We start from the raw sequence: 26,006 nt of genomic DNA on the forward strand, positions 1-26,006 counted from the left end.
TCTTTGGTGACATGTGGATGGTTGACAGTGACTTTTTCATCAGCACCTCCCCTGTTCAGCACCTGTTGGAACATGATCCATTCCATTAGAGCACTGCCCATGCTGGGAATAGCATCTGCTCCTGGCTTACCTCCTTTATGGAAGCAGCCCATCCCTTTCAATCCCTGATGCTTGTTTGAACTTCCTTTTCATAGTGCCAAAACTGCTTCCTACCACCCCACTTATTTTTAGGAAAAAAAAAAAAAAAGAAAGAAAAAAGTGAGTTCTCTCTGGTAAACCCATCAGCTCACGTCTGCAAAACCAGAGATTGATGAAGAATGAAAAATTTAAGTCTATTAATGGAAAGTAGTTAAGAAGCAACACTTCCTACAGTCACAGGCCAGCTTTATTTTTCTGTAAGAAGTATGAGATATGAAGTTAATGTCCTGAAAACATGAAGGAAAATGGAGGCTTAAAAGCACACATACAGTTTCTTGCTGTTACAATACAGAGGTGAGATTTTGGAGAATAATCCTACAACACATCTCTTTATACTGGTATTGTAGACCATAAAAATTTACACCTGTAAATTCATTAACACCCTCAGGAGATGCTAGCACACTTTGAACAAAGTAAATTTCCCTAGGAAACCCCAAAACACTCCATATCAAACCCATCTCATTATGAATAGATGCCTGTGAGGTAACACCATTCTTTCCTCTCTGCAGTTCATTGGCATTCTCTACCACCCACAGACCACTCTTTCTGCTCTCTTGATCAAGCAAAGCTGCTTCTGCCTATTCCTGCTGTCAAACACAGCTCTTCAGCTTGCACTCAGTCAAACCAAAACACACTAACAGCTTCATAGACTCAGCTTGCAGGAATGCATGCTGACATGCTTCAAAACACATCCTATGCTGCTCAAGAGATAGAAGGGTATTAAATACAGTTTCTGAACAGTCTCTGTCCACACCAGCCCTCAGGCTAGAAAAGCTTTCCCTGTGCCAAGGGTGGTATGAAGACAGTGGGGCTGTTATGAGCAGCTCTGATCTACCAGAAGAAACACCAGCAGAGAGAGCACAGGTGACACCAAGGGGTGCTGGTAATGGTTGGATGCTGGAGGTCAGCTTCTGCTACAGAATTAAGGGCAGCATCCAGGGCCATTGATCTCAGAAAGTGCTGGTTGCTAAATTAACTGCCAAACTTGACAACAGCAAGTATGTTTTGCTAGTTTCCTACAACTGCACGTAAAATCCTCTTCTAAATGAATACAAGAGAATTAATTAATGATGAAATTCATTTTACCCAGTGAAAAGCAGAATTGTCTCACATTTAGAGTATGAACACAATTAAGTTTAAACAGAACTTTCAAAATTCATTCTTATGAAACAAGACACTAGAAATTATGTTGGCTGCTGTGAAGAATGGAGATATGTTTCTGCTTTGTACTAGCAAAATGAGTCTAGATTCTATCAGAAGTTTGCATGTTACGAAAATATTAAGAAACAAATACACCAGTTCCCTACCAGATTAAGGGTCTCCACTGTGCTCACTTCTGTTATCAGTTCCTTGTACTAGAGGATCCAACACCGGATGCAGCACTCTAGATACAGTGTAATGAAGCTAACAGTCATGTTCCTCAATCTACTGACTGGCTGTGACCCTTCCTGTGAATGCCCCCAGCCCAGACTTACTCATCAGCAATGAACCAGTCAGCACATTCAGCTTGCTGCATACCAGGACCTCCAGATGCTCTCCAGCAGAGCTGTTCCACAGATTCCTTCTTAAGCACAGGATTTGACATTTCTCTTAATTGCATTTCATGAAACTCCTGCTGGGCCATTCCTCCAGCCTGTGCAGGTCTCTCTGGAGAGTGTCTCTCCCAGTTTTGGCATCACCTGCAATCCTGTTGAGAGCACATGTCTTTGCAGGTTATTGATAGAGCTGTGAAACAGGACAGGTTTCAGGAGAGACTCTTGACTCTCCTTGCCATCAGCCTCCAGGCAGAGCACAACCCATTTTATCCACTAAGCCTACTGATCCAAATAGGCTTTTTGTTCATCCAGCTCACTGTCCACCAAACTGTGATTTCCTTGATAAAATATTTCATGTGCAAGCACACTTTCAGATACAGTTACCTACAGACAGAAAGGAGCAGAAATACAGAGCTGCTGAATTCTGTGCCTGGCTGCATTGTTAGAAGTTTAAGTGCAACTTGGAGAATGTCACAGTGATGCATTACTGCCTGAAGACCTGCAGGATCAAGGGTTTATCTGAAAAATCTGACAAAGTCCTTCAGTAGAAAGTGTTTCCAAGACCATTCCCCTAAGCTGTGTTTTTCTGCAATCTACATAATAAGTCCTAGTCCAAGATGCAGTTTTTGTTAGAAAAAACCTTCTAATTTTCAAAGAAATTCACAATCACTCTATTTTTTTTAATTACAGCTCTCTTATTGACATGTTTTACAATGATCTTTGGAGATCAGCTACATTACAGGAGGATAAAAGAGAAGTGGGACCTAATGTTTCATTATACTTAAAGTACTTCTAGAGGTTCAAGATACATGAACAGAATAATTTCCATTCCACAGAGTAGCACGATGAAGTAATTTGCTGCTGAGTAAATTAAGTATGTGACTGAAACTCCCAAAATATTAAAAAGAATCATGATCAAAACAGACCAAAATCAAAAGCACATATTAATGAGGCAAGATATTTATATATTTGGAAATGCTACAAAAGATGCTAGCTAATTATATTTAATCCAAAATTTTAAAGTTTAAAATTACAAAAGCAAAGTTATTATCAATTCATGTAAAGATGAAACTAATCGCCACTCCCACAAATCAACTGTAGTTGATAAAAAAATTATGTTAGAAAATTAAAAGTATAGCAAAGAATATATTTTTCACTTGTTGAAGGCTATTACCTAAAAAAAAAATTGTTGTTCTAACTTGTTTTGAACTTTGTTTACCATGCAATGTAAAAAAAAATCTCTCCTATTCACTGCCATGAGAGGTTCTGTTTGTGACTCATAACCCCTTCTTGTCATTGCCCTAGTTTAAGAAGAATAAAATTAAAAAATGAATTTATTTCTTCCTTTGTTATTTTCCCAAGCTGAGTCCTTTCTCTGAAGTACCGAAGGAGTCTATGCCTACCAATTTTTAACACATCAGTCTTCTTTTCTCTGACAGCATTTTTTTCTGTCTGCTTTTGCTTTTAGTTTATTGACTCTTCTCAAAATCTCAAGAACGATATGTTGAAGACTGATGGTGCAAGACTGGTAGCTTTCTGTTCCACATTTTTTCCCTACAAATTTCCACATTATTTCCATAAAGCTGCTTAACACTGCAGTGCTTATCTATTAACCACAGGATGTGTGAGGTACATGCACATCTCTAACAAGTGATGTAGAAGCACCTGGTTCTGGTATTGCTAAGCAAAAAGAGTACAGAGCATGATAACTGTCTCTTTGTTACATCCCTCCAAAAACACCTTCAAGAGAAATAGCCAAGCCGACTTTTAAAATGCACAAGGGTTTCCAACAAGATTGTCCATTTGGGGAAAAAATACACTCCAAATAGTTTAGTTGTGTCTGCTCTTTTAATTCTTAGTCCACGGCTAATGTTACATGAATAAGAAGAATGGGCACAGATTCTGTAACACTGATTAACTGAACAAATAAAGTCAACTCCTTTTATCAATTATGTAGATTCATTGATTGTCAGTGTTAGTCAAGAGAAGATTGTGGCTCAGTCTTTTCCTCATTTTTATTTTCCCAGTGAACACATAGCAAAACAGAGCATGGAGTACAGACTCCAGTAAAAAAGTAAGATTTACTTTTCCAAGTGACTCAGCTGGTCATAGTTTTAGAAACTATAATCAGCACCACAAAAGAATCAAATCTACAGATCCCCAAAGGCCATTTACGTGTAAGCATTACTCATATAATGGGACATTTGAATAGAGTGTAGACTGGCTTTTCTCCCTTAAGACTGCAAGATGTAAGATGCAAGACTGCAATTAAGACTAAAAAGAGAAATAAACCCAAAACCATTTTAACATTTAAACATTACAAAATCTTAATGCAATTGATCCAAATTATGAGCTAAGACAAGACTAATGGCAAGAGTCATAAGACAAATACAAATATATAAAAATTCATATTACATTGCATTAGCTGAAGGGATTTAAATAGCAGTATCAAATAACTGCATTCCCCAATTCCTTGTCTTCTTATCTTGCCATTAAAAATAGCCTTTATTCTCACTCCAAAAATGATCCAAAGGACATAATAATAGTAATATTTTGCAATCATTGTTTCAGAACATACTCTAGTATGCTTTCAGTTACATCCACAGAAGCTATAGCATGTGTTTATTATTTGCAAAATCCTGGTCCTAACACTATTACAAAAAAAAAGAAAAAAAAAAAAGAAAAAGAAAAAAAATTGAGCTTCCCCATAATGGCAGGAAACAGTTACCATTTATAAGCTTGAAAGAGGAAAGCTTTCTTATTTATCTCAAGTGCTTAATTAACAGTAGAGTAAATAAATAGTAAGAAACAGTAATTCAGGAAAACTTGGTTTCAACTGACTGAAACCCCACAACACATTGAAAAAAATAATTCAAATACAATCTTAGCTTTTCAACATACAAAAAGTCTCCAATTTCTTCATCAATTTGTTTTAGCTTAAGCTAAGTTTCCCCTTTAGTGTTCTGTTGGATTAGGAAGAGACATGCCTATAGACTGAAAGCTGTTCCTAGTTTTATACAACTTTGAACTTGAGGCTTGCAAACTATCAGAATAGTGATTTGTTTTTACAAACTAAAATGTCCCAAGCATCAGATTTGTTTTTCCTTTTAGGACAGATAAAATTTATTAAATCATCATGCCTAGCATGAAGTTTATTAAAATTAGGAATTTGATTGAATACCACTCTTCAAGTATCTTGCTTTATTGTATCAGTGTTCAGAGAAAACAGGTTTAGAGCCATAATAGCAGCCTAGGTAGTCCCACACTATCACATGTGAGCTGCAGGAGCAGCAGTGAAGGTACTGAGTATGATCTAGCTACAGATTTTTAATCTGCAAGTATCACCATCAAACTGTTTAAACTCCTCCCCACAGCCTCAAGGAAGCAGCGTGTGGCAGCCTTAGAATGATGGTTGCCAACTTCTCCTGTGGTGTAATTTCTTTCTTTTCATCATTGTCAGATCAACATTTTCCCAAGTGAACAGTATGGCTTAAACAAAAAAAAAAAAAAAAAAAAAAAAAAAAAAAAAAAAAAAATAGCTCAGCTGAGCCAGAATTTTCTTTCTTTTTCTTTCATTATTACATTTTTACATAGGCAGACAACTACTAAAGACCAACTTTATGCAAAATAAAATCATTCAGTACTACTGTATATCCTCTTTGCTTCAGAAAACCAGAAAAAAGAGAAGGACATACCTGACATAGGTGAGTTATAAAACTAAATGGGAAACTTCCAAATATTTGGCGAAGCATTTTTTTCTAAGAAAAGTATTAAAAAAGGGAAGAGATCATCAGAATAGGATTCTCCATCAGGGATGATTGCTCATGGAGTAAAATACAGCTTTTATACTGTTAAATCCCTCATCATCAAAAGATTAAAAACTAGTTACAAAATTATTGACTTCAAAATTCAGAGAAATGTAGCACCAAAGTAAGCATCGTTCATTGCCACCACATGCTCAACAATCCTTTTAATGAATTGAAGAAACTCCTCCTTAAAAATTTGGGATTTATTTTTTTCCTGCCTTTTTTAGAAAACTGTCTTGAAACTTCACTTCCCAGCATAAGCCCTCACGGAGAGTTTAACCTATTATTTGTACCAGCTTACCTCAGACACATCAGACACATTTTTTTTTCCTCTTTTGGTCTCATCTCAGTCCTGCTTTCTGTTCTGCTGTGCTAGCTTCCAGAAGAGAGTTCTCCATCTCCCCTGCTGTCCAAGTACCTTCATTACACTTCTGCCACTTTGAATTCACCTCTCAATCTCTATCCCCATAAGCAGCATGACATAAATCAAAATGAGCTGTCACAGGCTCTGATCCTTGCATGAAGCAGGCCCCATGCCCAATAGGCACAGCCTCAGATATAAAAGGGCAGGAGTTATACCCACAAGTCTTACAAATTCAGCAGGAACACCAACCCTTCAAAGCCTTCCTCATCCCTCACTTCAGCAGCAGCTGAAGTGTAGCTGCAGCTACACTTGTCATGCCAGCATGCACTTCAGTCAAGTTCACCTCAGTTTGAGTATTAATGTAAAACTAAAAAAAAAACCAAACTAACCCCCCCCAAAAAAACCAAAAACAACCTCACCAGCCAAAAAAATAAACCAACCAACCCAGAATACCAGTAATTGAAATACCTAATAGTGCTTGTCAACTTGTACAAAATAACCCATTCTCATAGAGATTGTGGTACTACAGTTTTGAAACCAGGATGCTCCCTATCTCTTTTCTGCCTCTATTGCTGCAGCTTACCAGTCACTTCAAGGGGAGAGACCTGCTTTCAAACCCAACCAGTATTTCAGGCAAAGCAAGGATCACCTTCAGGCCACCTACCATACTGACATGCAAATTTTAGGATGCCTGCCTGCTGTTCATCTTCCTTTCTGCACTTAAGGCACCCCAAACCAACAAAAACAAGGTACACAATGCCCCTCAGAATTTATTAGGTCAGAAAAAAAAATAAGTAAGTGAGACATAAATTCATAGGCACTAGGTTGTTTAAATATTGTAAGTTTTTCTAGACTGGATGTGAAACTGCCTTCCACCTGGGCTGTGAACAGTGCTAATTTGAAGCAAAACACACCCACAAAACACACCCCTTACCCCCACACCCTCCTTCCCCAAGCAAACAGAAAAGAGAATTACCCAACACATTTTGGAGATTCTTGGGGAAAAGTAAAATGATTTTGAGAGGTCTGTCGCACAAATGCAGAGTCTGGCAAAGACTGAGGAAAGCTACTGAGGAAAGCTGTTTAGAACTCAAATGTTTTTGCCTTTTCAATCCAATATTCCCGTGGTTTTGAGCATGACTGTAATAGGCAGGATACATCTGCTCACTATCATCTGTAGTATTTCCTATTCATGGCAAGAACAGATGGAGCCTCAGTAATCCTCAGAAGATCTTATTGATCTATGTTTTGGAATAACATCAAAACCAGAATACACAGTATTTCATTGATGGAAAAAACCTCAGTTACTGACAAAAACAAAAGACCAAGACACAGAAGACAGTTTTAAAAGAACTTCATCTTTTTCTGCAGTTATTTATCCCACTAGGGTCTAAAACTTTATTGAAAGAATTTTACATTTTATTTCTAGGGGTTTTTTTAACACAGTTATTTGAGTTTGAGGTTTTTTTTCTTGGATGGTTTATGTTACAGCTGTACAACAGCAGGGCAGGCAACTAACCACCTTCAGAGCACATTACTATTTTTAAATAGAAATGGTTAACCAAAGCAGAGAATAATCTCCTTTGCTTAGTATTTGTAGGTTTATGCCCTTCACTTTCTGTCACTTACTGACATCAGCAAATACTTTTTTTCCAAGCAGCTTAGATATAAGTTATCCCTAGAGCAGTTCAGGGAATGAAGTGCAATCCAACCCACCTGAACTCTTCTGCCTCCTTTCTGCCCTTTTTTTTTTTCAGAAGTCACTTTTCCCCAGCACAGTACTTTCATCTCCCACAAATTAATGAGCTAAGTGAAGGAGAAACCATTTCTGCCCTCAAGTCCCGTATATGGGAGCACCAGGTTGCCAATTTACCATCTGCCCATTGCAGATTCTACATTTTCCAAGCAAGAGAAACACACAGCCTGTGTTTAGACATAGAACCCAGCTAAATAAATTATCATTCTGCCAATGCATACCAGCAAACCTCCAAGCAGAGCCTGCTGACTGTGTCTCATAATATGTTCCTAAGAGCCTTGCTACAGTCAATAAAAGGCACGTGAAGAACGATGACTATGTTTCCACTGAGAGAAATTTATAAATGATAGTCAGTAAAATTTCAACCCAGCATTTATGGTAACCTTTAAAGATAATCTAGGATATCAATTTCCTATAGAGTCACAAGTCAGAATGCAAGCACTTAGCTTAGATGTAATATTTAAGCAAACCCTGCTTCGAGTTTTCTACTTTGTGAACCTATATAGAATAAACAGCATATATTCTGAAATGCATAATTGGAAGAAAAGTTGGAATTTCTGGCTTTTGTTCAGTAACTGTTCCTGTTGCTCAGATGAAATAGCAGATATAGCTTGCCTACGGAAAACAGCTTTCCAAAGTATCAAGGTTCTTAACAAAGTACAAGCTAAGTAGAGTCTTGAAAGTAGCTACCACTAGACAGAGAAACATAAAAAAAGAAATCTTTAAATAACAGAGTACATATTTAATGGTTCTGCAATCAGGAATTCATGAACAGGTCATTTACTTAGAATGTAAACTTGGATGCCACATCACATAAATACACCACAAAGGCCAAGATCATTCCTTAGGGATAAAAATTTTGAAAATCCAAAGCCAGAGTGAAATAGCTGCTCATCTCTTTTTACTGAAAGCACTGAAGAAGCACATACTGATAGAAAGTTATCTATCTGCCCAAGGTTTTCCCCAGTCCTTTACTTAATTCCTAATCCAAGACTGAAAGAGCTGAAACTTCCAATGTCTAACTCTATCAGTCTATCCTAGATAAGTTAGAACCCTTTCTTTAAAGGTGAGCAGGATTTGCTACCCATAGAAGCATAGTACCCATAGTTGCATCTCCTTTCAACAAAACCTCTCCATGCTGTTCACAAGCAACTGCACATAAATCTTCATCCACTGCACTTCCCAAGTCACCCTTCACTCCCCCATTTTGCTCATGTCTGTTTTCAGGTTTTGGGAAAACTGATTTAGAGTTTTGTTTAGTTCTTGCTGTTTAACATCAAGAAGCTGTTAAAAGCATAGGGATCATTGGTTGCAACTCAGTTACTACTTCCCATTTTATCACACAGTAGTTAAAATGGATTTTGCAATTTTCAGAGTTCCCTGTATGTTTGCATACACAGAAATCTTTTTAGTATTAGCCTTGAACTATGCAAAGTAATTTTTATTAACTCATAAACAATGATTCCTGGGAAGACTTGAGTCCTATTGAGACTTTTCTTTCTGAGTCTTAAGTAACTTCAAAAATGGAAACAAGCTTACATAAAAAGGTGCTATCTAACAATTTAAGAAAATATTAGGCTCTAAAATTTAGATACAAGTTAGTTGTGTTTCAAAATGCTTTGTGCTTACTTCATGGGATGATCTGGCTTGCTTCATCTCTGAGGATGTGAACAAACACCACCACCAAATCAGCTATAAATGTGGTACCCAGAATAATGAACACTTTTAGAAAGATTCTTTCTGTACTCTGAGATGAGCTTTTTTCAATACTACAATAGCTATTAAAATTTAAGAACCTGGCCTTTCAAATAAACAATACTTGCAGGAATTGTACATAGGCCTTCCAAGTAGTGTATTAATCTAAGTAGCAACCAATAGCCACAGTTAACAACAGCTACTGTTCCCAGAAGCATGAAAAATATAATCCTATAGAAATCTATTCAAAAGGCAAGAAGTATGCTTTGCCACTGCCTTTATTGCTATAAGAAAACACATGTTGACAATTATTACTCTCCAAAGGCTTTTCAACAATCTTTATGAAGCTAGCTGATCTCAGTCAAATTATTAGTTAACAAATCCATTTATTAAAAGAAAAAAAAAAAGAAAAGAGAGAGAGAAAAGCAAAAGAGCAAAAGTCACTATGTAAATCATAATTAATGGGTTTGGAGGCTTATTTGCTGCTTCATTTTGAATCCAGTCCAGGATCTACTAAATGAACAAGTATCTCTGTCCTCAAAAGATTTTGAGTCAGAACATCTATCTCTGCTCTGGCCTACCCTAGCAAGGTCCAAGGAGAGAAGCCCAGGATGTTTTCTTCTCCTCTTTATCTTTTTACCTGACAAACGTGTCAGTTCCATCTAATTAATGAGGACTTCTTAAAAATAGGTACTCTGGAATATGCAAGGACCCAGGGCTCTTCCTTCCATTTCAGTGACACTTTCACTAGACCAGCACCATGTCTTTGTTCATCTTTCTTCTTCTGGTCTAGCAAGTCTGACAATTTGGGCTGCACCAACCAACCCCTTTACTGTCAGCCCTCGAGTTTAAGCATCTGTGGGATGCAGGAGATTCCACAGCATACACAGTACAACTGGGCAGAAGTACCCACAGCCTGAAACGGAAAGAATTCCAAGTCTCAATTTGAACTGCCTTTCGTCTCCAACTGACACCATAAAGCATCTAATGGGTAGCATTATAGATCTGAAAATGAGATCCATGAATGTTCTGCATGTCATTAATAAAATAAAAAATATGTGTGTGTGTGTGTGCTTATCCACATGCATCCAATCTCCTTTTCTAAGGTGACATGTGAAGCCCACATGCAAGGTTTAGAAGTTGAGTTTTGCACAGACGCATCTGCATGTGCCCAGGTCTCTTGTTGGATCAGAGTTATCACTGATCTTTTTATTTTTTTCCCTCTGCAGTTTCAGTTAAATTAGACAACCATCTAAATACCACATTGTATAACTACAATTTCCCAAAAAAAAAAAAAAACCAAAAAAAAACCCCAAAATACCTAAAAGGAATTTATTATCATGAGCAAGCTCATTGACATCTCCTGTAAGAGAGTATGAAATTAAAGAAAATATTAAATATGTCTTACTTTAGTGACAAAGACCCAGCAAAAAATTAAGCTTGTTTCTGTCAATATTAATTGCACTTCTTTCACATGTTGGCACTTGTTTAAAAACTGCGACTCTCGGGTCAACAGTGCAGTCTGGTATGTTTTAGAGCTATTCTTAAGAATTTCCAGACATCTCATGGTTAGTACAAGAAAGCACATAATAATTACAGTAATTTCCCATAGAAAAAGAGAGGCTTCTGTCTAACAGAAATTCTACCACACAGTACAGATTTGCACCCTACTGCAGTTTGAAACTTCATTTCTATAAAGTATTTGGAGTTTCAATTTCTTTTTCTCCAGATACCAACAGCATCAGGGAGTTGTTTTGTAGAAGGGCCAAAAGAAAAAGCACTTCTTCCTTCCTTTTTTTTTTTTTTCAGCTAGGGCTTCCTTTACACATGTGCAGAACACCTAGTATTCCTCACTAATATTGGTTACAAGTCAGGTGAGCAGATGAAAATTTCGAGCATGCAAACAACAACAAACTCATTCCATTTATCCAGAGAGAATAGTACAAGCTTAAAGACTCAGCTTTTTAAAACAACTTAAAATACAAAAATATAAAATTCACATTGCAATTTCCTCACTTTCAGTACCACTTAAAACATTGGCTTTGTCCAATAAGCAATTGATACTTTTTTTGACTTAAAAAAAAATGCTTTAGCAAAAAAAGATAAAATCCCAGAGAAATTATTTTCATTTAAAATTATCTTCAGTGGAGCATCTGCCTGATTTAAAAGAAATAATTCTCATATATTTAACTTAGTATTTGGGAAACACTATCTATTGAAACTGAGTGCAGGCTTTCGGCTTAGAACTGAATGAAGCTGGCTGCAGTAGTTGTTTGATTCCCCTCTACCCACAGAGAGACATGTTTTTTGTTCTTGGTTTTTGTTTGTAATCCCAGAAAATAAAAATAATTCTGGATAGCAACCCAGTCTTTAGCTCCTTCTTATTTTGCAACCAGAAAATTTGTGCTGTTCCATATTGTTTTTGCTTCATCCTTCAAACGAAAAATGAGATGTTGGAACCCTCCTGCCTCCCGCTTCCCATGAGAATACTCCTCCTCTTTCCAGTTGGCTGCAGCATTCCTTTCAGTAGCCAGCATGTTCCACAGATAGCTATAAATTTTAACTGGAAATACTTAGTCCCAAACAAATTTATATCAAATGACTTTTGCATAATTAGACTTCCTCAGGCACACATCCAAATAAGCAAATGGGAATAAATCAAGTAATTCCATTTTCCCCAAACTGAAATACAATCGTTTTCATAAACTGAAGTTATTAATTCCTTAATGCAATAATATAAAACTTAATTTTAGTCATCTGTGATTGTTTCAAGTATATATTATATCTTTACTACTACAGATTGAATGAGATTCATTTAATCTTCATTGTTACAATCCCAAGTCATTAACCTAAACTAGGAAGGTGTGAAATTAATGTTGCAACAGCCTCAAATTTCAGTATGCTGAGGGACTTTTTTAAAAGCAGCAGAGCATAGGTTAATTGCTTCAAGAGAGTTGAAAAAATATATTTAGCCAGATTACTCAACGATCTTTTTATTTTAAAAAATAGTGTCATTTAATCCAGTTATTCAACTTTTGCCAACAATTTCACAGTTTAGCATAAAATTTGCAATTTAATTAAATGCTAATAAAATACATCACTCGCATCACCTGCAGACTAGGATGTGGGTGTCTCAATTACTTCAGTATTTACAGCTCACTGAGTTGTGAAGGACAAATGGAAACTTTTTCCCATTACTAAACAGCACTATTTGAGAACTAGAACTGGAGGAAGATATGAATGTTCCAAAATTGGAATAATAAACAGAGGCAGAATGAATATATCATTGTTCTCTTATGATAAAGGGAAAGAAAAAAAACCCCAACAACTCCGTTCTCATTAATCATTAGGACATATTTTAAATTGAGAAAGTGAGCATTTTAAGAAAAAGAAAACCTGATTTTTGTTGTGCTATTAATCAGTTCATGTCCCATACAGATCTTAATCTCCTATTTCTTCCAATTTTTACACACTTTTGTAAGGCAACCTGTAGGTGGCCTGTTAGAATTATTAATGGCTTTCCTTGCCCAGGTTTATTACTATTTTTTTTTGTCACTAAAATATACAATAGCTCATCAGTAGCCTGATGAAGTTCACAGGTATCCTTGGCATTTTTCCTTCAAGGTCTGAGAAGGTATGAGAAAAGCCTGTTCTATACCAAAATATCTTCAATGTCCACTAAATTAATGAAAAAAATCAGGAAGGCTGCAGTCCAAGGTTCATGCTTTACCCATGTAATCTTCCTTCTTTTGCTCTGATGACAGCAGTTTATAGTTTCTACAGCTACAGATACCAGTATCTGCATTCAATGGTAGTAATTTGGGATATTATTTCATTCAGTCTGAGTTCATCATGCATATCCTGGGCATTACTTTTCTTTATTCACTATCTCAAAAGACAACATGTATTCTTAAACAGCTACCACTTCAGAAAACAGAGTTTAAGCACTGCTTTCTCCAGCTGCAAGGACCAGACATTGGCCATTGGCATGGCAAGCACATGATGGATGGCACAGCCCCACAGGAAGGGCTTGAGGCTGCTGTCAAGCCAATCTCACTATCCTAGGGCCCCTCTGAGGGGGCTCAAGCATGGCTGAATGAGCCAGAGACCACAAGGTGATGCAACTGCAGGTAGTTTGCACCATGTCTGCTTCTGGCTGCTATTCAAGTGGCCAACAGTGTAATGTAACTGAAGCAATTATGGTTTAGAGTTATTTCTCTAAACTGGCTTTCCTAGTACACAGGACTGCTCTAACAACAGACCAGGTTAGTCCTCTGTACAGTGTCTAGAGGAGGGGAGGTGTCTGGAATGTTCAGAGAAGTCAGGGAGCTGCAGGCCAATGGGCACATGAGCTGCAGGTCAGTTGTGACAGGAACAGAAGAAAATGCTGCAGCAGACTGATGTGTCTACATGGGGCAGGGCAGCAGTTGCAGAGGAAGTTCAAAATAAAGAAATCATAAACCAGAAAGACAGCAATAACCTTGTAGGTATTTATGGACATCCTTCCAAGGTGTTAAGCCAACACAGGGAAAAATACCCATAACGCTTGCATGTTAAATAAAAAGAAAAGTAGAGAAGAAAAATTAACAAGCAAAACCCCACTGATCTCTCTTAAAAAAAAATCTTTATTTTTATGTAAGCATGTGTAAGGTATTACTTGTGCGTCTGCATCCAGCCTGGGAAAAACACTTCACCAAAGTCAAAGAGGCTTTGCCCCCAGTTCTTTGTACTAATGACCAGTGTACTTCAGATCAGCTGAACAGCAGCTGTTGGCAAGACTTTAGAAGAGATCTGAGCTTTTATGTAGAGCTGCAAGAAAAATCCTTAAACACCACCTTATTTGTATAGAACTTGGGATCTTCCTAAAACCTATGAAATACTTTCTGTTGTTGACTCATTACCCAAGTGCTGCACTTAGCTGAAGCAGGGGCGTGTAATGCACAGTTAAAGCTGTCCCTACCAGGCTGCCGTTACAGCTCAGTTTTGAAGCCCATCTTGACCAATATTCATTGTACTTTCTCTTCTCTCTGCTGTACTTTCTATACATCCCTACTTGAACAAGTTCCTCAACTTCTCTTTGGAAACAGGCTCATTCTCAAAGCCCATATCTATGCTAGTATCTAAAAAAAAAAAAAAAAAGATCAGTAGATCAGAATTCCACAGGTTTGATAATGTTAAAAGGAAAGCACAGGAGATAAAGTCAGAATTTTTTTCATTCTTCATGTGACAAGAGACTAAAATGGCAAGACAATGATATAAAAATGACTGCTTAACAATAAATAATGGACAAACATCACAGTGCACTATCTACTGCTCCTCCAAGTGATTTGGGTGCTATTAGAACTCTTCAGGCTAGTTCGATTTTTCAGTATCTGATGGCACATAAAGGGCACAAATTGAACCTTTATCCCAGAGAAAGAAAACAGTTCAGTAGTCCGATGACTGGAAGAAGACACTAAGGAAATGGCAACTGGGAACTTTCAAGGAGACAAAGGGAAGCAAATAGTTTATGTATATTCCCAGAGAAGAGTACTTTAATAAGCAAATTAAGCATTCAAAAAATGGGTAGAATAATGATCAGAAAATGGAGACTAGAACAGGGCATTGTAGACATAGCACTGAGAAAAAACATAAAAACAAAAGCTGTATAAATATACCACAGAGATTAAAACAGTGAGACAGCATACAAGAAAATAGAAAATAAATATAGATTTTTTTTTTGTATTTTTACCTAGTCTGGCTAGTAATATTAAGTTGTTTTTTTTTATTCTTAACCCTTTTTACTCCTTCCCTTTTCCCTTGGTTTGCAATCAAACAAGACAAGAGCATGAACAAAATCTGATGCGCTTACATACTTCTATTTTTGTGGAAGAAGAAAAAGTGCATTTTCTTCACAGGTTTTTCATATGGCTTTTCCCAACTGGGAAACATGAACTACAAGGATCAGATTTTGATCTCTATGGCTTCACATGAAAAATGGAAGAATCAGAAAAAAAAAAAATCATTATTTAAAGTTGAAGTATAGTGTCCCATTCCCTCTTTTTCACAGCATTTTTCAGCTTCCATGTTAAAATGTGTTTGAAGGCTCTACATTGTCAGACTGCAAAGGTTTTATCACCATACATGCACACAGTCCATGACATCCCATGACAGAGATGTCTATCCTAGCATGCTACGTGAGAATGCAATGCACAGAATGGATGACAGAGGAGAAAGCCAAACAGGCTGGAGGATGATGATTTCCACTCAGGAGCAAATTCCAGTAAATAAGCACAGAAATATGTAACAACTGCAACAGTAGGAACAACAGATTGTGATAAACAAGTTGATTTCTTCCTTATGCCACTACTACTCTAAACAATGATTCAGACCGTTTTTTAATAAATATTTGTAAAATAAATTATTTCTAAGGTTTTATTCTGATTAAATTATCCCAAAAATCTTGGACCATCAATTTTGCATGAGCTTGACAGTAACTCATAAGATATTCATATGTATGTTTTCATTAGTTAATTGAGCTTATCATAAGGGAGAAAATATTAAAATTTAATAGAAACTACAGTGTGGCAAAGTCAAGGCAGAGCAGAAAGTGTTACAGCTATGGAATCAAACTCTTTCAGAAAGACTACGTTTTTATCTGAAAAAAAGTATCACTCATATGCTTAAAAAATTTAAGACAAGGAGAAATCTTTTACCTTGAGGAGTTCTCACGGCAGTAGAGTCAGTAAATCTGAAGACAAAGCATGCAAAAATTGCAAGGGCAATTTTATGGACCGAGCTGTGCAGCAGGAAGACATAATAATCTCTGAATAAGGTCAAACCAGGATATTTCTGCCACGTAAAACTTATGCCCTGCTAATCTCTTGAATATTTAAAATAAGTCAATAAAACAGTGGTATGGGGACAAAAAGGAGCAATTAAAATAAAATCCCAGCCTTATGGAGTCTTTAATATTTCAGAATAATTAGATTAATATCAAAAATTTAAAAAATTGAGAAGAATTAGTTATCAATTCCAAGATTTTTACATATAACACTGCAGAAGTCATGATTGGTAGTATATCTGAGATTATTATATCTGTTAAAATGTCCTATTTAGAAGTGAAAAAAGGCTAAAGTGAGCTTCAGTTTGTTTTGTTTTCCCTTGGTAAAATCTCTAGGCAAGAAACCTGTGTGGCCAGTAAGAATTTTATTGAATATATTTAAAAATTTTATTTATTGTGACTTATCTTGCAAATACCAGTTTTATTTTCAAGGATTTTCTGAAAACCAACAAGCAATAAAATATCAGCATTAAAAAAAAAGCTATTAAAACATTTGCATTAAGTAACCAAAATTGAATAATTAAGGTCACAAAAGAAGATTGACTCAATAAATCAATGTATTAAAAATTATTTAATTACGCCCCAAATCAACACATTCTACATCAATCTTGGGGTCAAGAGAAGAACGAATTACATAACATTAATAAGGATTAAAAAACTGAAGCATTGTTTTCCTTTAATCTAAAATCCCAGACAGTATTCTAGCCAGAGCAGTAATCCTGACCTAAAGGACACAAACTGCCTTTCTATTTCTTTTGCTCAAGTGTGGTTTCCCAGAGCAAGCAGTGTAATCAATTAAGCTGGTCTTAAAGCACCCAAAATAGCTATTCCAGCTCAGCACTTCAGAACTTTCTGCTCACATTTCTGCTCAGGAATGAATAATCTCTTGCTTCCCCTTGTACACTGCAACGCTAAGCACATATGAAGGACTCACCTGGGGTGACAAATAAACTACCCTTGAAGTATAATATGTCAGATTTTAGGGATTTTCCTTTAACTTTTATCGTGATTAATGACTTTCAAGTGTCAGTTGTGAGCTTTCTGGGAGATATTCAAGCTGTAACATAAATTATGTACCTATATTTCCATAATTGGTTGTAACATCAAAGACATCAAATGAACCTGATACCCCTGACAGACCTCTGTCCTGACACATATGAGTCACAGGAATTTGAAGTAACCTCAAGGGTTAACCAGGCAGCATCACTATTTACTTCTTCTCAGTAGTTTTATCAATGTTTCAATAAATGTATGGAGTGGCTGCTGTATGGAGTATGTATGTACCCAGTGCCTTGGTTGTGCACAGAATTAAAAATAATCATCTAAGGAAATAGCTGTAGGACCTTACCTACATGAAAGTATTTTACAACACAAAATGCATTCTTTTGGGTAAAAATCCAATTTTCTCTGGGGTCACAGTTTCCTCTTTCCTGCTAAAAGCAGCATTTCAATAAGCAGATTGTATTGTGAGATGCTATTTCCTCTGTTTCACATCCTCAGCTTTTGCAGTAGGGATCATGAACATTTCTGGCAGTAGGAGGAAACCCAAAGGCTTACAGGGACTATCAGCAAGACTTATATACATACATACATGTGTATACGTGTATTGTATATGTGTGTGTGTATGTGTGCGTGTGTGTGTGTTTAGAAAAGAAGAGGAAGGGTGCAGGAGGATTCCTGGTCCAAAGAGCTTGCAATTTAGATGTTATACTTGACCACCCAAACGGGTTTTGCTCCTGCAGCTGGACGGTGCCCAGCCCTGCCACAGCAGGGCAGCTGTTCTGCTCCAGCACCAGTCACAGCTCGCTTCTCAAGCAAAGCAGTGCAACAGATGCCATGGTAATGATTTTTTGCAGCACAGCTGTGTAGGCCAAGCTCATCTACCTCTAACTTTGCTGTACATGACTCTGTAAAATCCAGTCATGGTGAGAAATGTATGCAGCTAAAAAAATATATTGTAGAAAACAAAAGGAAACAGTGACAGAATTATAAAAGCAGATTAATACAGTAGAAGTCATGTGACTTGCCAGCTGGTTACTCAAATATGATGTGGCCACGACACAAAAGATAAGACTTCCTTCCCAAAGGGGAGCTTTGAAGAGGTTTTACAGATTATCTTCAAATCAGGAGTTAGAATATTCAGTAAAATAAGAAATACATAGGAAATCAGTTCCTAGAGTCCTTTACTGCAATTTCCAAAGAGAGTTGCAGTTCATAGAGTTGTTTTAGCTATGGTGACCTTGCACTATGTGTAATGCTTCAGCAAAAACCATTCTAGACATTTTCCCAGAAATAAATTAAATTCTTTCTGATCTAAAAAGCACCTAAGATATGGAAAAAGTTTGGAGATGCTAAAGGGTGGTATCTTTTCCTTAAAGTCTTGCTGGTTTTTCAAAAAATAAAAAAAAACAATTCAGTGAGAACAGAGATTTTTAGGCACAGATTTAAAGGCATAGTATCTCTGGCAGTTTGTAATCTCCTGGTGAGGAAGCTTAATTTTCCACTCTGAGTATCACACATTCTTCAAAGGAGTAATATATGCCTAAACCTTAAATTTCATCACGGTGATAACAATATTTGTCAGAGCCACGTACAATTATATATAGTATTTAATACAAAGTGACACTGGGCTTATTCTCCTGGTGATTATAGATGGAATGTTTTGTTAGAAAGTACTGATTAGCACAAGTTTGAAGTGCAGTGCTTTCTGGAAAACAGGCTGAACTTAAGATTCACTAGCAGTTGTATTTAAGTTTTTTAAAGTATAAAAATAGATGAAAAACATAAAATAGGAAAACGGGAAAAAACAACACCAACAAGTTTCACATGGAGCTTTGACAAGTGAAACATCTGCAATTTTAGTTTAAAATGCTTCTTATATATTTCAGGTATAAACATCTCATTTTCCGTATGCATGATTAGCACTCAAGGCTGTGATATGAAAAATTGGCAAAAAGTTAAAAAAAAACACAGCAAGTTGTACTTCTTCATGCATTATACAGTTACGTTGTAGAACTCCTTGTCAAAAAACAGTTGTACAGATTAAAAAGTTACAAAAGATTAGAAAAAGCAACCCTCCAGGCACATTAAATGCAGAGAGATGGTATTTTCTGACTTTTGAATTCCCATGATATCCAGTATTCCAGTCCCAAACTGGAATATGTGAGTGCCAGAAAGATAATTTTTGTGGTTTTCTTACACCTTCCTTAAACACTGCCAAGGCCACTCACAGAGACTGGATTCAAAGTGACAGGAATCTTAGACATTAACTCCTATAATACCCCCTATATTCCTAAATGAAACCTAAAACCAGGACTAATTAAATTATTGTTTTCTATGCATTATGTGTTCACAATAGGATGGTAAATGTTAAAGATATTTGCAAGCTTAATTTCAAGATGCAGAAAAGATAGATTTAGGTAACAGAAAACTAGGATCCCCTTGTGGAAAAGAGAGAGAACACCTGGAGTCAGATCATATCTGTACCCTCAGTCTGACCTTTTCATCTTAAGCTTTTCATCAAATTTTCATATTTTTAGATGATCTCTTTACCAGCTCCAAATTTCCTACGGAGAAGAACAGTGGGAAAACAGCCAGCTTTTACTTGGTTTATGACTTCACCTTTCTAATCTGATCTTTTCCCTTGGTATTGTCTTTAGAAAAAATATTCTGAAGGGTTAAGCAATTCTTAAATGCAAAAGCATCTCTCCTTCTACTCAAGAATAGATGTAACAAGTCAAAAATACGATAGAGTGAAAATACACTTGTGATCTATAGGATAGTATCCAGATTGCCCAGCTCAGTTGTCACAACAAATTTGATGTGTAAATTCAAGACACTAATTAGAGTCTCTGCACTGCAAAAGAGCTGATTAAGTGGTTCTGCTGCACTTAATTCTGCTGCAAAAAAGCTATTGCCATTCCTCCCCCTCTTCTCCCTGTGTGACCCTACCTGCTCTCTGTTATTAGCTCTGGCATTGTAGAGTAAACTTATTTAACCATCAAGACAAAGGGGGTGAGGAGGAGAAGAAAAAGAAAAATCACTTCACTGTGCTATTGCAATGGGCCTTGCTAAAACAGGCAAGAGCCTCATCTCTGGTAGAGTAGGAAAAAGTTGATTATAAAAAGAAACTTACATTTTTTTGAATATACATTTAAAAATACTCCACTGAAGAGTCTAGCAGGCATATTTTAGAGACATTTGAACAGAAGACTCATTAGAGAGGGTGAGTTCAGATCAGAGGCCTCAGACAAGTACATGACTGACAAAGAAATGAGTCAGTAGTCACTGAGAATAACTAAAAAGTCCCTTAAAAACAAGTGCAATAAATCCTATTAATAAAAGTATGCTATGATACATTCAAACATATTCTTACTTGAATTGCTTGCAAATACATATAAAAATGATCATTAAAATAAATAAAAATAAAACTAATCACTACTTTATTAATCCTGTGGATTTATTACTCTTAGTTGGGAAGATTTTCCCCTCATAATATTTTTACTACTGTCAATGTAATGTTAATTCTATTTTCTAATCTATTTTTAAAAAGATCCATAAATTAAATGTTTAGTAGTGTCTTAGAAAATTTTATATTTTTGGAAAAAAAAAATCTTAAAAAATCTATTACTTCTGAATCCCTATTGTTTCACCAAAAGATATTCTACAAGAAAGTTTCATACTTAACATTTAAAGGGCAAAATGTCACAAGTCCTTCAAAAGCATACACATTTAAGGAAAAATAGATAAGAAAATAAAAGGCCAAGTAGCAGAACTGCAGAGAAGGTTCCAAAAAGCAGATTGAACTATGCACTGCACAAACTGACCCCACTCTGTCAACTGTGACGAGCTGTGGGAGAATTCCCTACTGGATTACTCTGACAAGCTTTAGTCAAATAAAGACAGAGAGAAAATTAGGCCAAGCTGAGAGTATGACAAGAAAATTAGTAAGCTCAGAAAGTATGATGTGTGATCAAGGCTGGGCTTAAGGAGAGAAAAAAGAAGATATGTGGAAACCAGCTTGAATACTGCTCCCATATCTAAGGGACTGTGAGAAGTAATTGGTTTACTCTTCAGTAAAGAAAACCTGGTTTAGGTACTGGGAACCTGCCTACCCTGTGAGCTATTCAATTAATCCAGGGCAAGGAAAACACATAAACCAGGGAAAGTGTTGAACTGTGAGCAAGCAAGGCTCTGAAAACCAGATATTATTCTTGATACTCCTCTGCACAAGTACTGTCCACCAGTCTCGAAACTACACAACAATCCTTTCTGCTTTTCTTGACAATGACTCCAGCCACAGAGTTCTGATGTTCTAAACTGAAACTGTCCTAATAGTCTAGAGTTACCTCAAGAAAGTCAAAAGAATTGAGGAAGGATGGGGAAATCAAAGCCTCTTCATAAAGAAAAGCATTCATTATGAAAAAGAGAGTAGTAGAAATGTATTAAAAAAAATTAAATGTATTAAAAAAAATTAAAAAACCTGCATTTCCAGATGAGTATTAGAAGACAAATTTTAGATTCCTCTATTCTTACATGTGTCTCACTTCATGTCCAGCATATTGGAGAGAAACATATTGTAACATATTTCAATTTCCAATGCATCTTTGTTTTCTTCAAAAGAGAATCAATAGGTTATAGCCACTTTTATTAATAATTTACCATGCCGCTCTTCACAGGGACTGTTATTATCCTCTTTTCAATTTCAGTGGCCAAACAGACTTCAAGTGAAATTTGACTGATGAAAAAATCCACAAAACTTTACATGTATTGTTTCATAATATGTTCTGTGGTCATCTTGAGAACAACTTCCAGCTAAGAACTCAAATTAAAAATCAAGGAACAAGTTTTAATAATAGATAATAAGCATCAGCCTTTTGTCTACAGAGATAAACACATCTTTATCCTGGAATAAAACAAGGAGTCATGAAATAAACCAGTTCTTCCATCATAGCCACCAGCTGTGAACCCGGGAATGACGAATTTCTGCAGGAAAAATCTTCAGGTTAAATAGTGGGGAAAAAAATAAATCCTGGCAGCAATGAATTCCCAAGTCTATTGAAAACTTGCACTGATTCTATAGAATCACAGAATGCCTTGGGTTAGAAGTGACCTTAAAGATCATCCATTTCCCTTCCCCCTGCCATGGATATGGACACCTTCCACTAGTCCAGGTTGCTCAAAGCAATCCAACCTGGCCTTGAACACTTCTAAAGTTGGGGCAGCTACAACTCCTCTGGGCAGCCTGTTCCAGTGCCTCGCCACCAACAGAGTGAAGAATTTCTTCCATGTACCCAGTATAAATCTGCTCTCTTTCAGACATTATCCCTTGTTTTATAACTACACACCCTTGAAAAAGTCTCCCTCCAGCTTTCAACTCAATAAAGTCTTTATAAGGCTCCACTTGTTTAATCCTAAGGTAGTTTATAATACTTCACTGAAAGGTAAAATAAAGTTAAGAAATTTTAAGATCTCTGCAACTGTAACAGCTACTTTTATTTCTGCATTGTCAAATTTTAAAACACTATATTGCTTCTGTAGATATTTTTTCACAAATTATGCACATCTGTGTAGTTGACCAAAAAAAAAAATCAAAACTAAAGAGCAAGATCATTCTTAGTCTTCTGTGGGAGTCCAAGAGGATTAAGGGGATTTATTGAGAAGAAAGAGGCAGCTGCAGCTCTGATGCCCATTCAGACAGGGAAAGACAGGGAGCCCAGAGCAAAGTGCACCTTGCTCTCAGAAAGGTCCACAAGCTGAGACCCCAGCTATAAATGTCTCTGCCTTATGCAGCAGAACTGCTGTCTGATTTTTCTTAAGGGCAATGCACACTTACAAAACCAAAATTAAGTTGTGACATTGCTCAGTATTTACTTCACTGAGCATTGAGGCGGTTTTATTCCCTTTCTGAGTGATTAACAGAGAAGCCATTAATTGTGAAGGACAATAAGAATTGCACACCTGAGCCCATGATTACAGGGCTACAATGCCCGGCACCGATACACATGATGAGAATTTTTAACTACTGATACTTTACTACCTTTAAAATAGTTTAACATTTTTCTAAGGTGATCCAAAGCCTTAGTAAGTACTTCTGAGAATACAACAACAATGACCCCTGCAACAGTATGAAACCTCACAGCTAAATGACAAAGAAGAAAGGCAAATAAACTGTACTGCATCTGTTTGATGTTGAATGGGAGACTACTGATCATCCTTTTAAGGGATCAGACCAATTGTTTGGGTTGCAATGTATTATTCTCTGAGTATCTGAAATGTTACAGAATATTTTAAAAAAGAAGGTCTAATCTTGAAGTAATTTTTCCAAAGAGGAATACAAGCATATTTTAGGCTTTTCTTACATGAAGGAAGAGTGTAACTTGCTCACAACAGACAATGAATTAGTAAAAAACTAATATCCCAGACTAAGTTGTCAGATCCCATCCGATTTTGCATGTTCCATCACATGCTATAATTCTTGTTTCTTTTTGCTATGAATGGTGTACAACCTGGAGGTTTTCAGACAGCTAGATGCATCTTGCCACTAGGCAAGGTGTTCGTATGGAATTCTAAAACTCTGCATTGGTTGAGCAGCACAGCAACATCCCTGATGTTCAAATTGCAAATAGTCTGCCTTTTTTTTTTTTTTTTTCTTTAAATCTGAGCTAGGAGTCTTTTCTTTGTTCGTCTCAAGCCATACTTTTTTTTACTAGGGGAAAAAAGAAACAAGCTCCAGCTTTTCATACATAATTAAACAGTCAAAATCAGAAATTCTGAGGCTGCTCCTTTCTGTTAGATGGTTTCCATCTCAGAACCACTGCCAGCTCTTTGCTACACTCTTGACAGTCAACCTTGCACACCTTCTTGGCAAGAACAGGGGAAATACATACACTTCCTTCTAGCCCTTTGATCTGATAATTCTAGCAAAAGAAATTTTAACCCTCCATTACACACAAGGTACAAAATATCTAAAAACTTGTTCATTGTGTAAATCCAGTTTAGTACACAAGATTGAAACAATTTTAACGTAAAATGTGTCATGGCTGGCACATGAGAAATTCTTATTATGCTGCATATAATGACTTCTCCCAGCTGACTACTCACATATGGAACACCTATGGAAATGATAATGTAATTAAATGTATTTAAAATGCTTCTAGAACAATGTTAACTAATATAAGTGTGCTTTTTACTTGGCAATTACAATATAATAAAAGCATACACACTCCCAGATAAGATCTTAGCTAAAACTGACAACTTAAGAAGACATAATCTGTTTATAGGTGAAATTTATACACTAACCAAAACAATATAAACAATGTAAACAGATATTTTCTGAAGAACATTTGTTGTACTCCAATTAAATCCTTTTAAAGAAGATTTAAATTTAATTAGAGCAGCCTGAGCATGCAAACAAATATTCTGATATTTTAACATTTTCTTAAGAACTAGAAAAAAGTAGAAAAACTAGCAAAAATCAGGTAAAGAAGCAAATTCTTGGAGTATTTCTAGTTCACACACACCCAGCTGCAGCACAGCAAGTTATTCTTCCTTCCTCCCTCCCACAGCTCCACCATCAATGCTCTCTACAGCCTTGCTTCTGAATTGCCAGCTCTACTTCCTTTTCACCAAATGACTTCTCTGCCACAACAACTCAAATTATTTCCATATATTAAACTTCTGAGAATACTTGGTTTGAAGCCAGAGTACTGAAACCCACATTTCTTATGTATTCAGAATCTGCTGCATTTTGAGACCAGGGGGAGGTTTTTAAACCTGAGTTGCCCTGGTATCCACCAAGACAAGTCACATAAAGCCAGAGAATCACACTGAACACTCAGGTTCACTAAGCTGAGTCAAAGTTTAGCTGAACAGTCCAACACCAAGAACTGAAGAGGAAATATTTCCAATCCTATCCTTCTTCAGGGCTCAAGGCATTAGCAAGATGCCATACAGATGGCTGCAGCCTGAATAGCTGCTCCATACAATACATGTTTATATAAACTGTTCCATTAGAAGGTAATACAGAGGTTACTTCTTTTTTTTTTTCCCATGGGAGATTTAGCCCATCCCACCCTTCCCCAATGCATACTAATAAGGAGCAAGATTTGAGAGCTGCAGAGTATCATCTTTTCCTCTACAGCAAAAATTCAAGCCTATTTTACCCATTTTCCAAAAACATGACAACTTCTGGCAGGACTCAGCCAACCTCTGGTCCAGCCACAGACTGAAAAATGCACCAATTTCACTCACCTCAGACACTGGAGGACTCTCTCCTGCCTCTGTGCAGCACTGTGCCTGGCTGAAGCCAGGCTGGCCCCTGCAGACTGCTGGGATCCCCAGACACCAGAGCACACCTGTGAGCCACAACCCCAGCCCAGGTGCAGCCCAGAGCAAAGCATGAATCAGGCAGCAGGTGCTCCCAGTTGTCCTCTGATACACCTGTTGACTCTCAGCATTGTCTGCTTCATACAGCACAAAGAAAAAGATTTTTTCAGAGTAACTTTTGCATTTTTCCCCCCTAAATTATCACTGATTGTAAGAGTAACAGGGAAAAAGTATTTTTTTTCTTTCATTGCAAAGAAGTGTCTGGTAACATTGAGATTCCTAAATTTCACTAGAATTGCTTACAGCATTTTTGTTCCAAAAATATTCAATATGGATGTAATGGATTCCCACTGATGTCTATGACTGAAAGAAATAAATAGTTAGGCCCAAGAATATTCCTAGATGCCTATACTAGAAGGTTTTAAAAGCTTTCCAAAGCCTTCTCTAAACTTTCCTGTATTCTTTCTTGCCATATCCTACCTGTAATACAGAAATTGCTTTG

General features: G+C 36.6%; 1 protein-coding gene across 9 annotated transcripts in view; it reads right to left on the reverse strand.

The window, feature by feature from the left end:
* Positions 1-26,006, reverse strand: part of KCNIP4 (potassium voltage-gated channel interacting protein 4) — a 390,761-nt gene that overhangs the window by 112,417 nt on the left and 252,338 nt on the right. The window contains exon 1 of one of the 9 annotated variants that reach the window (XM_038134763.1): positions 16,050-16,709. The exons of 6 other annotated variants lie outside the window; for them this stretch is intronic. Coding sequence is in view for 1 of the 3 variants with exons in the window: in XM_038134755.1 (XP_037990683.1) it covers positions 6,880-7,063 (184 nt within the window). In the remaining 2 variants the exon portion in view is untranslated. Of the gene's footprint in view, positions 1-5,849; positions 6,264-6,879; positions 7,284-16,049; positions 16,710-26,006 lie in introns of those variants that run through there. 2 more of the 9 variants (XM_038134755.1, XM_038134765.1) reach the window with 2 other exon arrangements.

This window comes from Motacilla alba, chromosome 4, assembly GCF_015832195.1.
Source record: "Motacilla alba alba isolate MOTALB_02 chromosome 4, Motacilla_alba_V1.0_pri, whole genome shotgun sequence".
NCBI lineage: Eukaryota > Metazoa > Chordata > Aves > Passeriformes > Motacillidae > Motacilla > Motacilla alba.